Genomic DNA, 16,300 nt, shown 5'->3' with positions numbered 1-16,300 from the left:
TTTCTTCAATATCTTTGAAGAATCACTGGTACCTAAGATAGGGAATTAAAAGAATATCTTCACATTTTGGTAAGTTAGAGTTCTTAATGCAGTTAATAATTTACTATTCTCTTTGTTATTCGCTAAATTATTTAAGGAGCAACTGTCCACTCCTTCCGTTGAGCTGCTTCATTTTGGCTAATTATGTTAAAAGACAAAATGAGATAATAACAAGTAGACACTAGAATAATTTGCATTTTTAAAATTTGTCTTAATTCTAAGAATTAATTTTTTTTTTTTTTTTTTTTTTTGCGGTATGTGGGCCTCTCACTGTTGTGGCCTCTCCCGTTGCGGAGCACAGGCTCCGGACACACAGGCCCAGCGGCCATAGCTCACGGGCCCAGCCGCTCCGCGGCATGTGGGATCTTCCCAGACCGGGGCACGAACCCGCCTCCCCTGCATCGGCAGGCGGACTCTCAACCACTGCGCCACCAGGGAAGCCCAGAATTAAAATATTGATAAATGTTTTTAAAATTATAATACAATATTTATAGTTTTTTTTTGTTTAGTTTTGTTTACTGGCTTAAAGTCGAATCGTGGGCCTGAAACTAAAGCTGAAAAGCAGTGCAGCATTGAAACTACTTATTTGCTTTATATATTGATACTTTCAGGTTACTGATGGTATACACACACACACACACACACACACACACACACATACACATATTCACTTTAATTTTCACGGTCACCATTTCTGGGTACTCTGAGGAATTTAAGAATTCTATATCTTTGCAGATGGCTAACAAGATATTATTGTATATTGTAGCTTTTTTTTGAGTGTTTAAGTAATCTTTCATTGAGAATAATCTTTAAACAGTCACTCAAAAGTCTTTTAACACAAACAATGAGTCTTGGTTTATTTACTTGATTTTCATTTTTGTATTTGTTTTTACCCTAGCATTTGCCTTTGAATTAAAGTTTTTGTTGTTTTTTTTTTTTCTTTTTGTTTGTTTGTTTAGCTTCCGGGAGTTTGGTGATTGTCTTTGAAGAAACATGAAGGCACACTCTGTTGTTATGCTTACTGTAGCCATCCTGGTGTTCCTGACATGGGTCCCCGTGTCACTGAGTTGTAACAAAGCACTCTGTGCTAGTGATGTGAGCAAATGCCTCATTCAGGTAGGACTAAGAGTACTTTTTTCCTAATATTAAAATATACTGTAGAGCAGATACAGAGCACATATATACAGATAGAGAGTGTAAGGTCTGAGGTAATGAACCATGACACTGGTCTGGGGTTTTGCCCCCATACTTCTCTTGCATACAAGCAATGTCAGACTCAAGGAGTTCAGTACGGAAAATAATATCCAGCTTTGTAAACATGCTGTTACAAGGTGATGAGTAGCCTATTCAGATGAATTAAAGGGTTCCCTTGTATAATCTAGTTTACATAACAAAGAGACTCACTTACTATATTTAGAAAAAAAATTTAGCTAGTCAAATCATAGACAAAGTGTTCCCTAAATATAATACACTAATTGTCTGTTCTAAGTAACAAGTTACCCCACACAGCAACTTAATGTAGTAAACATTTATTATTCACGCAGTTGCTGAGGGTTGGGAACCTAGGAGCAGCTGAGCTGGGGGGTTCAGGGTGAAGGTTTCTCAAGGTTGCAGGCGTTGGAGAATGTGCTTCCAAGATGCTTGACAGTGATCTCTCTCTCAGCCATCAAGGCAAGCCTTTCTGAAGAGAAAAGTGAGGTTAACTAATGGCTTAGTTTACAGAGCTGTTAAGTGGCTGTGGAACGTGCCCTGTGTTTGAACCCGAAGCCTGTGGCCTTTCCATACACATACTGGTTATTACTGTTCTTAAAGTTGCGTTAATGAGTGTTGAACTTCATGTATTATACAGCTGTTCTCCCTTTTCCCATCCTGTTAGACCGTCAGCAGTCTTGGGTCTGTATTTATTAGCCTCTCTTCTAGCTGTTGGCTAAGAAATTCAGTAACCACACATATTAGAATTCCGTATAAAGTATGACTCAGCTACCTCTTGGCTGTAATCCTGACATGAGAGCATTTGTATGTACTAGAAGTGGTAATGATTTTAATAGATGAGAGGCATTAAGTGCTGATTTGTGACATTTTGGTCCTCATTAATAGTTAAAATTCTGGGAAGCCTGGCCTTTATGTGAGTGTGGTTGTCACCATCTCATACTCTACCCTCACTTTGCATTTTAACCAAAACATTTAACTAGAGAGGTTGGTTGGTTAGGGTTAGGGTTTTCACTATGGATGTTTTTAAGCATAAATAGAAGAGGGAAGAGTATAATGAACAGCAGTAATAATCAGCAGTTACAGCCATCATTCACTCGGGGCTACCCTTGCTTCATCTCTATTCCCCTGCACTGTTCACCCTAGCTCTGTTTAGTGTCAGGCAGACCCCTGATATTATTTTATCATAAATATATTGTCTATCTCTGAAAGATAAGAACTCTTGAAAACATAGCTATTAGCACTTTAAAAATTAACAATAATTCTTAATATCACGTAGTTTTATACATGGAAGTTTTTTAAAAATTTATTTATTTTTGGCTGCATTGGGTCTTCATTGCTGTGTGCAGTCTTTCTCTAGTTGTGGCAAACGGGAGCTACTCTTCGTTGCGGTGCGCAGGCTTCTCATTGTGGTGGCCTCGCTTGTTGCAGAGCTCGGACTCCAGGCGCGCGGGCTCAGTAGTTGTGGAGCAAGGTCTTAGTTGCTCCGCGGCATGTGAGGTCTTCCCGGACCAGGGCTCAAACCCATGTCCCCTGCACTGGCAGGCAGATTCCTAACCACTGCGCCACCAGGGAAGTCCCTACATGGAAGTTTTGATATGGCACGTCTGCTTAGGCTTGTACTGGCTGAAAATTTGGTAGTTTTCTCGTGAAGTCCAGCTTTGTGCTGTGGTCAGAGGTGAATCTGTGCCACTTCCCACGTTGTTTCAATGTATCTTCATTATTCATTATTGGAAATAAAGTCTCATAACAATTGCTATATTCATGTTTAGGTAGAAATTTACTTAAATCTCAAATTATTTTTTGACTCTCCAAGTATGTAATTTCCATTATTCAAATAATTAAAAATTGGATTTTATTTGAAAGACCTTGCTTGGTAAGGCAGTATTTAAAGAAGAAAGCATTTGGTTACTATCGATAAAAACTCTCAGAAGTTTTTGTTTTGCTTTTCAGTTTAAAATTCTGTAATACTTACAAAATGCTTCAAAAAGTAGAGTAAAAATTAAGTGTAAAAACTGGAAAATCAGGTGAAGCTTCACCTGTTTGTTAAATGGTGATTTTAGTAAACTTATTGGAAAGAAGGTAAGACTCTTTTTTTTTTTTTTTTTTTAAACCACTAATTCACTGATGCAAACATTTCTGATTCCTGTTCCTTCAGAACTAGGAATCATCAAATCTTTTTCTGGAATAGTAGAGACAGTGCTTCTGGTGCATGGTGGCAGGGTGCTTGGGGTTAAAATAATAGAGGCCTCGAGTATTGAGGGTTTTCTTGTTCATTTATTCCTAAGCACTTATGACATTGTGCTAATTACTTGCTGGACATTGCAGTGAAATGTGATTGGTTCTACCATTTACCTGGTTTTATGGACTCCGCTGATTATTTAACATTCTGCCCTTTACTCTCCTTGCATTCCCTCACTGTGGCTGTGTGACAAACCACCCCAAAGGTCGGTGGCTGGAAACAACAACAACGCTTATTTTGAGCATGAATTTGCATCCTGTGTGGTGCTTGGTAGGATAGTTCATCTGCACCACACAGCATTATTAGCTGGGGTGGCCTGAAGGCTGGCAGCTGAAATTACCTGAGGCAGCGCTGTCCACTAGAACTTTCTGTGATGATAGAAATGGTCTACATCAGCCCTGTCAGGTACAGTAGAAACTAGTCACGTGGTTGTTAAGCACTTGAATATGACTAGTGTGACTGAAAAGCAGATTTTTAAATTTAATCATTTTAATTAATTTAAATTTAAACAGCTGCATGTGGCTAGTGACTGCTGTATTGGATATCACAAAGCTGGGCTAGGAAGGTTCTTCGTTCTCCCTCTCTCTCACCCCCCTGTCCCCCCTTTCTCTCTCCCCTCCTTTCCTCCCTCCCTATCCGTAGTCTTTTTGTATGACTTCTCCAGCATGCTGGCTTAAGACTAGCCAGATTCCTTACATGTTGGCTCAGGGCTTCCAAGACCATGTGTCTCACGAAACACAGCAGGGGAAGCTGTATTGCCTTTTATGGCCACACCATTGAGGTTACGGTGTTATTTCCATCATGGTGGTAGGCCCACCTGGATTTAAGAGGAGGGTACACAGGCCCCGCCTCTGATGGAGGAGCATGAGTGTAACACTAAGGAGAGCTTAGTGGATGGGATGAATGACGTGGCCATGTTTGGAAAATACAATCTGCCACATCTTAACTGTGACTTGACCAGCTGGGTGATCTCAGAGTTTCCTTCTAATTCTACATAGTTCTAGAGAAAGCAACCAACTATTATTGTGTGTTAATTTTTTTTTTTAATCAGAGTATCTCTATATGCCTATTCTGGATATTTAATATGAATGGAATCATACAATATGTTGTCTTTTATGCCTGTCTTCTTTTATTGAGCATAATGCTTTCACAATTCATCTATATTATAGTATGTATCAGTACTTTATTGTTTTATGGTCAAATAATATTGCACTGTATGGATATGCCACATTTAATTTATCCATTCATCAGTTGATGAATGTTTAGATTGTTTCCACCTTTTGGCTATGCAAGTAATGGAGCTGTGGATATTTGTGTATAAGTTTTTATATGGATATCTGTTTTCATTTCTTTTGGGTATATACCTAGGAGTAGAGTTGCTGGGTCATATTTTCTATGTTTAACATTTTGAAGAACCACTAAAGTATTTTCCAGAGTGGCCGTATACATTTCCACCACTGTGTCTGCAGGTTCCAATTTTTCTACATCCTCACCAGCACTTGTTGTTATAGGCATCTTAGTGGATGTGAAGTGGTTTTGATTTGCATTTCTCAAACGACTAATGATATTGAGCATCTTTTCATGTGCTTATTGGCATTCATATATCTTCCTTGGAGAAGTGTCTATTCAGAACCAATGCCCATTTTTTAATAGGCTTATTGTCTTTTTATTGTTAGGTTATAAGAGTTATTTATATATTCTGGGTACAAGTCCATTATCAGATATATGACTTGCAAGTAATTTCTCCCATTTTGTGGGTTGTCTTTTCACTTTCTTGATGGTATTATTTGCAACACAAAAGTTTTAAATTTTGATGCAGTCTTATTTATTTATTGTTGCTTTTGCATTTGGTGTTGTAGCTAAGAAACCATTGCCTAACTCAGGGTTATAAGATATACTTGTCTATTTTCTTCTAAGAATTTTGTAGTTTTAGCTCTTATATTTAGGTCTGCAGTTTATTTTGAATTGATTTTTGTATATGGTGTTAGGTAGGGGTCCAAATTTATTCTTTTGTGTATGGATATCTAGTTGTCTCAGCACCATTTGTTGAAAATATTATTTTTTTCTCCGTTGAATTATCTTGACACTCTTGTTGAGAATTATTTGACCATAAATGTAAGAGTTTATTTTTGGACTCTCAGTTTTATTCCATTGATTTATATATCTATCATTTTGCCAGTACCACACTGTCTTGACTACTGTAGCTTTGTGGTATGTTTTACAATCACAAAGTATGAATTTTCTAATTTTGTTGTTTTTCAAGATTTGTTTTTAATACTTTGGGCCCTTGCATTACCATATAAAATTTAGGGTCAGCTTGTTGATTTCTGTAATAAAGCCAGCTAGGATTTTTATATATAAATATATTTGACTTTATTTATTGGAGTAGTTTTTGGTTTACAGCAAAATTGAGCAGAAAGTGCAGAAGGATCCCATATACTCCTTTCCCCTACACATACCCACTGTTTCCCCTACTATTAACATCTTGCATTAGTTTGTACATTTGTTACAATTGATGGAGCAATATTGACATACTATTATTAACTAAAGTCCACAATTTACATTAGGGTTCATGTTTTGTGTTTGACAGTTCTATGGATTTGACAAATGTATAATGTCATATATCTGCCATTACAGTGTGACACAGAATTGTTTTGTTGCCCTAAAAATCCCCTGTGCTTCCACGTGGCCTCTGCATCCCCCACTGCATTTTACTGTCTATATAATTCTGCTGTTTCAATATGTTATACAGTTGGAGTTATACAGTATGTAGCCCTTTCAGGCTGGCTTCTTTCATTTAGCAGTATGCATTTATGGTTCCTGCATGTTTTTTTGTGGCTTGATAGCTTATCTCTTTATATTCCATTTTACGGGTGTATCACAGTTTGTTTATCTATTCACTCATTGAGGGACATCTTGATTACTTCCAAGTTTTGCAGTTAAGAATAAAGCTGCTACAAATATCCATGTGCAGGTTTTTGTGTGGACATAAAATTTCAACTCATTTGAGTAAATACCAAGGAGCACAATAGCTGGATCATATGCTGAGAGTATGTTTACTTTTGTAAGAAACTGCCAGACTGTCTTCTAAAGTGGCTGTACGATTTTGCATTCCCACCAGCAGTGAGTGAGAGTTCCTGTTGCTCCACATCTGCACCAGCATTTGCTGCTGTCAGTGTTTTGAATATTAGCTGTTCTAATTGGTGTGTATTGGTATCTCATTGTTGTTTTAATTTGCAATTTCCTAATGACATGTTGAGCTTTTTTTCATATGCTTTATTTGCCATCTGTATATCCTCTTTGGTGAGGTGTCTTTATGTCTTTTGCCCATTTTTAAATTGAGTTGTTCATTTTCTTCCTGCTGAATTTTAAGAGTTCTTTGTATCTTTTGGATTAACAGTCCTTTATCGGATGTGTGTCTTGCAAATATTTTCTCCCTGTCTGTGGCTGGTCTTCTTGTTTTCTTTTTCTTAAGATTTTTTTTGATGTGGACCATTTTTAAAGTCTTTATTGAATTTGTTACAGTATTGCTTCTGTATTTTTATGTTAATGGTTTTTTGGCTGCAAGGCATGTGGGATCTTAGCTCCCCAACCAGAGATCGAACTCACACCCCCTGCATTGGAAGGCGAAGTCTAAACCACTGAACCTCCAGGCAAGTCCCCTGGCTTGTCTTCTTAATCTCTTGACAGTGTCTTTTGCAGAGCAGAAGTTTTAAATTTTAAAAGTCCAACTTACCCATTTTTTCCTTTCATGGATTGTGCCTTTGGTATTGCCAGCTATGATTTTGATTGGGTTTACGTTGACTCTGTAGATCAATTTGGGAATTATTGCCATGTTAACAGTATTAAGTCTTCTGATTCATGAGCAAGGAGTGTCTTTCCTTTTATTTAAATTTTTCTTTCATTTCTTTCAACAGTATTTTGTAGTTTTCAGCATACAGGTCTTACACTTCTTTTGTTAGGTTTATTCATAGGTATTTTATTCTTTTTGATGTTGTTGTAAATGGAACTGTTTTCTTAATTTCATTTTCAGGTTGTTCATTGCTTGTATGTAGTGTTGTAAATCTTAAATCTGTTTTCACCTTATTCTGCTTTTTGGGAGAGTTCCTTGACTTTACCTTTGAACCCTTTCTATTGAATTTTTAAATTTTAGCAATAACTTTAAAATTTTACTTCTTATTTTCTGCTTGTTAATTTTTCTTTTAACACTTTTACTTGTATTTGAATGCACTGTTTTCTCAGATATCCTGAGAATACTTACTGGAAGTTTTGTTGATGGAGATGGAGGTGTGTCTCCACCCCTCACCTCCCCATTCTGTTACGTGGATTTCTCTTTCTTCCAAGATTATTTTTTTCTTTAAATTTATATCTCTTTCATGCAGGAGGCTTTCCTCAAATGTATAGTGTTCCTTAGTTGTCCATTATAGTTAGGAATGAAGCATAAAAGCCTGATTGGGAGACTGTGTTTGTGGGGAGGGCTGACATACACTGACTGGAGGGTATCGCCTGAGGGACAGGGAAGCCCTCGATGCTGGAGTGTGTTTTCTGCTCTGAGGCTGATCATTTTCCTGCAGAGAAGTTTTTGGTTTGTTTGTTTTGAATGGCTGGTGTTCTTGCTGTGGTCGGGGTGGTGGTTGGTTGGTAGATGCTTGGCTCTTGTCTTTGTGCCCTAGTGTGGGGTTGCCTCTGTGGTCTGATAGAAACTTGAACTTTAGTGCCCTCTTTTATTCCTGTTCTCTTCAGTTGAGGAATAGATTTGCTATTGGCGTTTCATGTGCCAAGAACTGTCAGCTGGTGTCCTTAGGCCTCTTTAGTGCTTCTCTTAAAGTGGACCCCCAGAATTATATTCAAATTTGCAAATGTACTGTTTTCTAGGAGAAAAGTCCATAGCTTTCAGGAGGTTCTCAAAGTAGTTGATTGCCCTGAAAAGGTGAAGAATTGCTGGGGCTTTGTTTGCTATCACACTACTAAGTTATTAAAATTCCGCTTTCACATTCAACAAAGTACGAGGCACGTTGACATTTTAGTTGGCAATAATAGCTCTTCTCCTTAAGCTTAGAGAAAAACATGCACAGAAATGAAGGTGGGAGATAAGAACTTTAAGAAAGGCCATGCTATAGAAGTGTAAAGAAACTTCCCTCCTAAGAGGGAGTTTAGCTTTTCTTTTAGTTATTTGGTTTGAACAACATCTGTAGTGTTGAAATGCTGTACTGTGAGGATAAGTTAGAACATTTGTTTATGTCAGGCCCTCCGCAACTCATGAAGTAACTAAATATAAAACATTTTCCCTGGAAGCTCAGACTTGTGTAAATGTTTTTTACCAGCACAGTCATTCCTGCCTCTCCTACAAGTTGCTACGTAGAAGGGTGGTCCCTACATAAATATTTATTTTGTGCTTCTGACAGGAAAGATATGTAATTTTAACATCAGGAAAGTAATAGTGTCATCTTGGTGTGTTCCTTTGCTCATATAATGAGTGGTTGAGCTGTCCTCTTTCAGGGGAAAAATGGTAAAACAGGATTTTGCTTTTAATAAGATCTTTACTTGTTTTTTCTTCTGCTTTTGTGAAAAGAGCATTTAAAATTTGAATCAATATTATGCTTCTACACCAGAAATCTCAAGACCCATTTTGTATTAAGAACTGAAAAACCAGGGCTTCCCTGGTGGCGCAGTGATTAAGAATCCACCTGCCAATGCAGGGGACATGGGTTCAAGCCCTGGTCTAGGAAGATCCCACATGCTGCAGAGCAGCTAAGCCCGTGCGCCACAACTACTGAGCCTGTGCTCTAGAGCCCACGAACCACAACTACTGAGCCCGCATGCCACAACTACTGAAGCCCACACGTCTAGAGCCCATGCTCTACACGCAACAAGAGAAGCCACCGCAATGAGAAGCCCGTGCACTGCAACGAAGAGTAGCCCCCACTCACCACAACTAGGGAAAGCCCGCATGCAGCAACGAAGACCCAATGCAGCCAAAAATATATAAATAAAATAAATTTATTAAAAAACAAAAACTGAAAAACTCCTTACTGATTGTGAGTACTTTTAGCTAATATTTATGGTCATATTTAGGATGATATAAACTTTATATTTCATGAAGATATTCAAACTTAGGTTCAGAGATCATTGATGCATTCTTTTAGCACTTTACTGGTTTTCTGAATATTTATTTAGCGCTTTTATGTACTAAATCAACAGTCTGCTTTTCTTCTATTCTAAAAATTGATTTAACTACTAAAGAAATCTTAGATTATCTGAAATAAGTTGGGATTTCAAAGTAGTTTCTCATTAATAATTCTAGTTTTTTTAATGTATTTTGTTTTAAGTTAAAAATATAAATAGTTCAGGTAACATCAGGAATTTCTTAATCACAGCAAACTAAAAAATCAACTTTCTCTTCCTTTTTCCTTAATGAGTGCTAATTAAATTCCACATTAGTTTTTTTGCTACAGTTATCTTGATTTGTTACTCTACTAGTAATATTTTGGCATATAGTATACAATGTTCCCTCTTTCCTTTTATAAACATACCTTATTTTCCTATAGTGTATTCTCTCCTTTTTCTGCTTCCCTGCTCTTAAAAGTTGTGACTCTAACTTATTTTTGTCCTGTTTTGCTTCAGTTAATACCTCATGAAAATCTCTGAAATTAATATCCAAAAGTAATGAGTTAGGGACATCCCTGGTGGTCCAGTGGGTAAGACTCCGCTCTCCCAATGCAGGGGGCTGGGGTTTGATCCCTGGTCAGGGAACTGTATCCGGCATGCATGCTGCAACTAAGAAGCCTGCATGCTGCAACTATGAGCCCACATGCTGCAACAAAGACCCTGTGTGCTGCAACTAAGACCTGGCACAGCCGAAATCAATCAATCAATCAATCAATCTTAAAAAAAAAAAAATAATGAGTTAGACCTGATATAGTTTAAGGGAAGAGTAAGTTTTGTTTCCCTTCAAATGTTAGCAGTTAGAATAGCTGATAAAGTTTATAAGTGGAGACTAAAATTTATTTTCACTGGCTGTTTCACCTGTTGAATTATTACATTAAAACAAAGATGAAGGGGACATCCCTGGTGGTACAGTGGTGAAGAATCCACCTGCCAAGGCAGGGGACATGGGCTCAAGCCCTGGTCCGGGAAGATCCCCACATGCCGCAGAGCAACTAAGCCAGTGCACCACAACTACTGAGCCTGCACTCTAGAGCCCACGAGCCACAACTACTGAGGCTGCATGCCACAACTACTGAAGCCTGCATGCCTAGAGCCTGTGCCCCGCAACAAGAGAAGGCACCGCATTGAGTAGCCCGCGCACCACAGCTAGAGAAAGCCCACGCAGCAACAAAGACCCAACGCAGCCAAAAATAAATAAATAAATAAATTTAACAAGAAAACAAAGATGAGGGCTTCCCTGGTGGTACAGTGGTTAAAAATCCTCCTGCCAGTGCAGGAGACATGGGTTTGAGCCCTGGTCCGGGAAGATCCCACATGCCACAGAGCAACTAAGCCTGTGCACCGCAACTACTGAGCCTGTGCTCTAGACCCCACATGCCACGACTACTGAAGCCCGGGCGCCTGGAGCCCGTGCTCTGCAACAAGAGAAGCCACCACAATGAGAAGCCCGTGCAACACAAGGAAGAGTAGCCCCTGCTCACCACAACTAGAGAAAGCCCGCGCACAGCAACGAAGACCCAACGCAGCCAAAAATAAAAACAAATAAATAAATGTATTTTAAAAAACCAGAGATGAGGGGGACTTCCCTAGCCGTCCAGTGGTGAAGACTCTGTGCTTCCACTGCAGGAGGCACTGGTTCGATCCCTGGTCAGGGAATGAAGATCCCACAAGTCATGTGCCATGCCCCCCCGAAAAGAAGAAGACCAAAGATGAGGATTTCATTGGGACACTTGGAAATTTTCAAATATAATTTTAATAGGGAGAATAGTAAAGTCCCTATTTACCTGTCACTTAGCTTCACCAGTTGTCAGCATATGGCCAGTCCAGTCTCATCTCTACCTGCCCCTATTTCACCTCACCTGGATGATTTTAAAGAAATGCTTTGGGGTACTTTTGTAGTAAGTAGGATTAAAATTTTGTTGCAAGGTTTATATAAGAAATGGGTGTCGTTTGATATATTTTGGTAGTTCATGTATGTACATGAACTTGTATGCTGATTTATTTAGCCAAAAGGATAAATTCTGTTTTCCGTATTTCACTTGTTTATATTATTTTCAAGGCAAAAGTTTGAATTTATAAAGAACATGATGATAAGATTTGGTTTAAATACTTCTGTTCCGAGTTTGAAAGTCTGTCTGATGGCCTCCTTAAAGAGTATTAATTTGGGGGCTTCCCTGGTGGCGCAGTGGTTGAGAGTCCGCCTGCCGATGCAGGAGACACGGGTTCGTGCCCTGGTCCGGGAAGATCCCACATGCCGCGGAGCAGCTGGGCCCGTGAGCCATGGCCACTGAGCCTGCGCATCTGGAGCCTGTGCTCCTCAACGGGAGAGGCCACAACAGTGAGAGGCGCGCATACTGCCCAAAAAAAAAAAAAAAAAGAGTATTAATTTGTCAAAACAGATTTGTTGTAACTAACATAATTATAATTATGTTTATTGTTTTGAATAAAGGCTAATTGTCTGAGGGTGTGTTGTTTATGTATTGGTTTTTAAATACCCATTTGACCTATGTAAGGATTGTGAAAATAGTATCAGCACAGGTACAGTCTAATGCCTTGTTGGTTACCGATGCTCATACAGTGTTCATTTTCATAATTACCTTTGTTCTTACATTCCTGGGGGGTTTAGGTCAAGATATTATAAACACTTATAGTTTGTTTGATTTAATATTTAAGAACATCAATTTGTGTTTTTGAGTGTCTTTTTTTTTATTGTGTGAAATTAAACTGGATCTTCAGAAGTCCTCCTACTTAAATTTAAAATGTTTACTTGCCATTATAAAAATATTTTGTTCTCAAAGGAATCCACAAAATACATAGAAGTAGGGCTTCCCTGGTGGCGCAGTGGTTGAGAGTCCGCCTGCTGATGCAGGGGACATGGGTCCGTGCCCCAGTCTGGGAGGATCCCACATGCCGCGGAGTGGCTGGGCCCGTGAGCCATGGCCACTGAGCCTGCGCGTCCAAAGCCTGTGCTCCGCAACGGGAGAGGCCACAACACTGAGAGGCCCGCGTACCAGGAAAAAAAAAAAAAGAAAAAAAAAAACCCCATAGAAGTAGAAAAAGGAAACTAAATCATTTATAGTCCTGTTTTCTAAACACAGACTACTCTTAATATTTGATATAGTCCTTTTTAGGTTTTTGTTCTATGTTTAGGTGATTTTTAACACCTAAACATAGAATAAAGTTTGTATGTTATATATACAACTTTCACATTTTGCATTTTTCACCAGCATTGTTTTATGTTTCTTTGTTTTAAAAAAAAGTATGTTAGTTTAGAGAAGTTTAGTTTTAGCTTGAAAGTAAAATAGAGAAATATATTTTCTGAACTATCTTCTGCACTGCTTTCTTTAATACCAGTTAACATTTATATAATGCTTTATGTTTTTCAGTTCAGATTTGTTAAAATAATAAATTTATGGACCACAATATACCATACTGGTCCTTCAGAGATGAGATGAGTTATTCCCTAATCTCCCAAAGCATTTTTGGGGTCAGATTTATTGAGGTATAATTCACATACAGTATATTTCACTCTTTTTAGGTGTACATTTCTATGCTTTTTGATAAATGTATGCTCATGTAACCACTACCACAATCAAGATAAGAAATATTTTCATCACCCTTAAAAGTCCCTTCGTGCCCCTAGGGAGTCAAGACTAGCCCCCTCCCCATCCTCAGTACTTCTCCACCACTGATTGATTTTTGTCCCTATAATTTCACCTTGTCCAGAATGTCTTAGAATCGTACGTTGTGTAACCTTTTGTGCCTGGCTGACTTCTTTCAGTTATAATGCTTTTGAGATTGACCCATGTGGCTGCGTGTCTCAGGGACTCCTTTCCTTGGTCTTGCTGAGTAGTAGTCTGTTGTGTGGATGTACCCCATTTCTTCATCCATTCACTAGCTGATGGATGCGGCTTATTTCCAGTTTTTGGTGATTATGAATGAAGTTATTTACTTCCATGTATAGGTCTTTGTGTGGATGTATGTTTTCATTTCTCTTGATTAAATACCTAGGAGTAGGATTGCTGGATCACAAAGCATCTGAAAAGCTGAGATTTGGTGTTACATGCTGCAGTTTACGGGCCAGGACTTGAATCCAGATTCTATAAATCCAAGTCATTTGCTGTCTGCTAGACTATAATGTCGTTTTCAATGGTGATATTTCCCTGTTTTAACAACATTGCTAACAAATCTCTCAGATTTTGGCAACAGTTAAAGAATGGAGATATTTATCAGCAACTTTATATAAATAAAAATTTCCCTCAAGTTATTAGTTTCCATCTCTGACCTGGAAATTTGGAAGTTTATAAAGTAAATTTTAACTCTTAAAGTCTAGGCTTAGTCTTAGATGAATAATTAACCCCCCATTTATTTTGCATGGATTAAGATCTCACCAGAACCTTAGACGTATAGAGAACAAGATTTTCCATTAAAGTTGATTTAATAATTATATAAAATCTGTCTTCTGGCATAAAAAAATTGAAATTCTTTGTCATATTCAAGATTTTCAATAATACAAATGTAAAATACTTTTTTTTAAATTTATTTTTGGTTGTGTTGGGTCTTTGCTGTGCGTGGGCTTTCTCTAGTTGCAACAAGCAGGAGTTACTCTTTGTTGCGGTCCATGGGCTTCTCATTGCGGTGGCTTCTCTTGTTGCGGAGCATGGGCTCTAGGCATGCAGGCTTCAGTAGTTGTGCCACTCGGGCTAAGTAGTTGTGGCTCTCAGTCTCTAGAGCACAGGCTCAGTAGTTGTGGCACACGGGCTTAGTTGCTCTGCGGCATGTGGGATCTTCCTGGAGCAGGGTTCGAACCCGTGTCCCCTGCATTGGCAGGCAGATTCTTAACCACTGTGCCACCAGAGATGTCCCTTCATGTAAGTTTTTCAAGCAAATTGCCAAATTATCTCTAAATACTCATTCAGGTCAACGTAGGATAGCTCAAATGTATAAATTTCTGTTTTCTATTTAGTATAAATTTATAATTTTTTCCACCATAAATGTATTGAATGGTGTGATTACCACACTTTAAGAACATCTAGCGTGGTACTTCACGATCCATGTCACTCTGGCTCTGACACGCGGAAGCAGTGGTGGCAGGAGCAGCCCTGTGGCAGAAGATCTGACGTTGGAGCCCAGTTGGGCTGGATCACTGACCCATCCCTTCCAGCCTTTCATCTGTACTAGGAGCAGCGCCCATACTTTCCCTGGGACTTCCAGACCAGGGAGGCAGATGATGCGATCATTAACTGGCCCAAGCAAAAAAAGAATTAAGTATTAAATCCCAACACACTGGTTTTGCAACTCTTGCCGTTGATACTTATTTTACCTTTACAAACAATGATTAAACTTTGGCAATAGCACTTGTAATTGTATTCAGGTACTGAGAGTGAAAGATATAATAGTGCCTTTAATTAAACAACCTGAAGGGTTAGCTAAGTTTAATTATGGGCTCATTCTGTCTAAGAAAGTAATAACTATAATTATTGAGATGCTAAATTAATAAGAAATAAGCTTTATATTTCTCATCTCATTGTTTAAAAAGCAGGAATAGCTATCCAAAACTGGGGTCAAATCTTAGCCACTTACTAATTGAATGATGTACAAATTCATCACCTTATATGAAAATGAAGATGAATAATACCTTGATAAAGGCTTTATGAGCTCCAAGATAATGCATATAAAACACTTAGCACAGTGCCTGTTAATGTTACATAAAACCCACTTAGGAACTTTGGGGGAGGCTGTGGCAGGAAATAGGTGGAGACGCTGGATCCACCTTTCTTCTGTGAATGCTGTGTTTGCTTGGGATCCCACGTTCAGCCGACTGAGCAGTGCTCAAGGTTAGTCATAGGCAGGTTAGTGAATTACGTAAATAGCCAGTCCACACAGGAATCCCACATCTCAGCACAACCCTCTTTCTAGTTAATACGGAAGACTTTGAAGAAATAGTGACATGGAATATAATAATGACGTTTCTGAAGGCGGTGATACAGAATGAGAACATGGACAAGCTGTGAAAGAGATGAAGTATTTAAGGCCTGCTTCTGAACTTTGGTACATAATATGTTCCATTATGGAGCCGTTATGTTATGTTGACAGATTTTTATTGATACAATAGGGAAATGCTTACTTTTTAAATCAGGAGAGTGCGCCATCATTATTTTGTTAGAAACGCACAGGAATTTACCGAAGTGGGAGGAACTTGGGTGCTTTTTCCTTCTACTCTGGTAGATTTTTTTTCAAAGTCTTTTATGATTTAAAAAAAAAAAAACTCTTAAAAATTTAAAACATTCCTTTTATCTTGACTCTAGCCTCTTTAGCAAAGCCTTTCTAGTTACAGAAGATTCATTTATGTTCTCATAAATAAAACAACTAAAGTAAAGATTTCTTTTTAAGTGTCCTGAAGAAAAGATTCTACTTAATTTAAATGGGGTAATTTTTTATGTTTTTCTGTGATCCTTGATTCTTCATAGTTACGTTTTGGTGTGTTTTTTTTCTTTTGTATTTCCAGTACGTGACTTCAAAGCACCTCAAAAATTTTTTTTTTATATTTAGAAACATTCTTCCCAACCATAGTTTGCTAGCTGTCAAAAAAAATAAAATATATTTCCAAATGTGTTTATGACCAAACTTATTTAATAGTGT

The 16,300-nt window shown here is 38.2% G+C and overlaps 1 protein-coding gene across 1 annotated transcript in view; it reads left to right on the top strand.

Annotated features, from left to right (window-relative positions):
- Window positions 1–1,032: 1,032 nt before the first annotated feature.
- TWSG1 (twisted gastrulation BMP signaling modulator 1) overlaps window positions 1,033–16,300 on the top strand; it is a gene marked incomplete at both ends in the record, with an annotated part of 30,489 nt that continues 15,221 nt past the window's right edge. Inside the window, one exon of the mRNA XM_079717623.1 lies at window positions 1,033–1,155. Coding sequence (XP_079573749.1) covers window positions 1,033–1,155 — 123 coding nt within the window. The remainder of the gene's footprint in view (window positions 1,156–16,300) is intronic.

Source organism: Hyperoodon ampullatus (assembly GCF_949752795.1).
Source record: "Hyperoodon ampullatus genome assembly, chromosome: 13".
NCBI lineage: Eukaryota > Metazoa > Chordata > Mammalia > Artiodactyla > Ziphiidae > Hyperoodon > Hyperoodon ampullatus.
The sequence above is the reverse complement of the archived record's forward strand: the minus strand, read 5'-3'. Positions and strand labels throughout refer to the sequence as shown.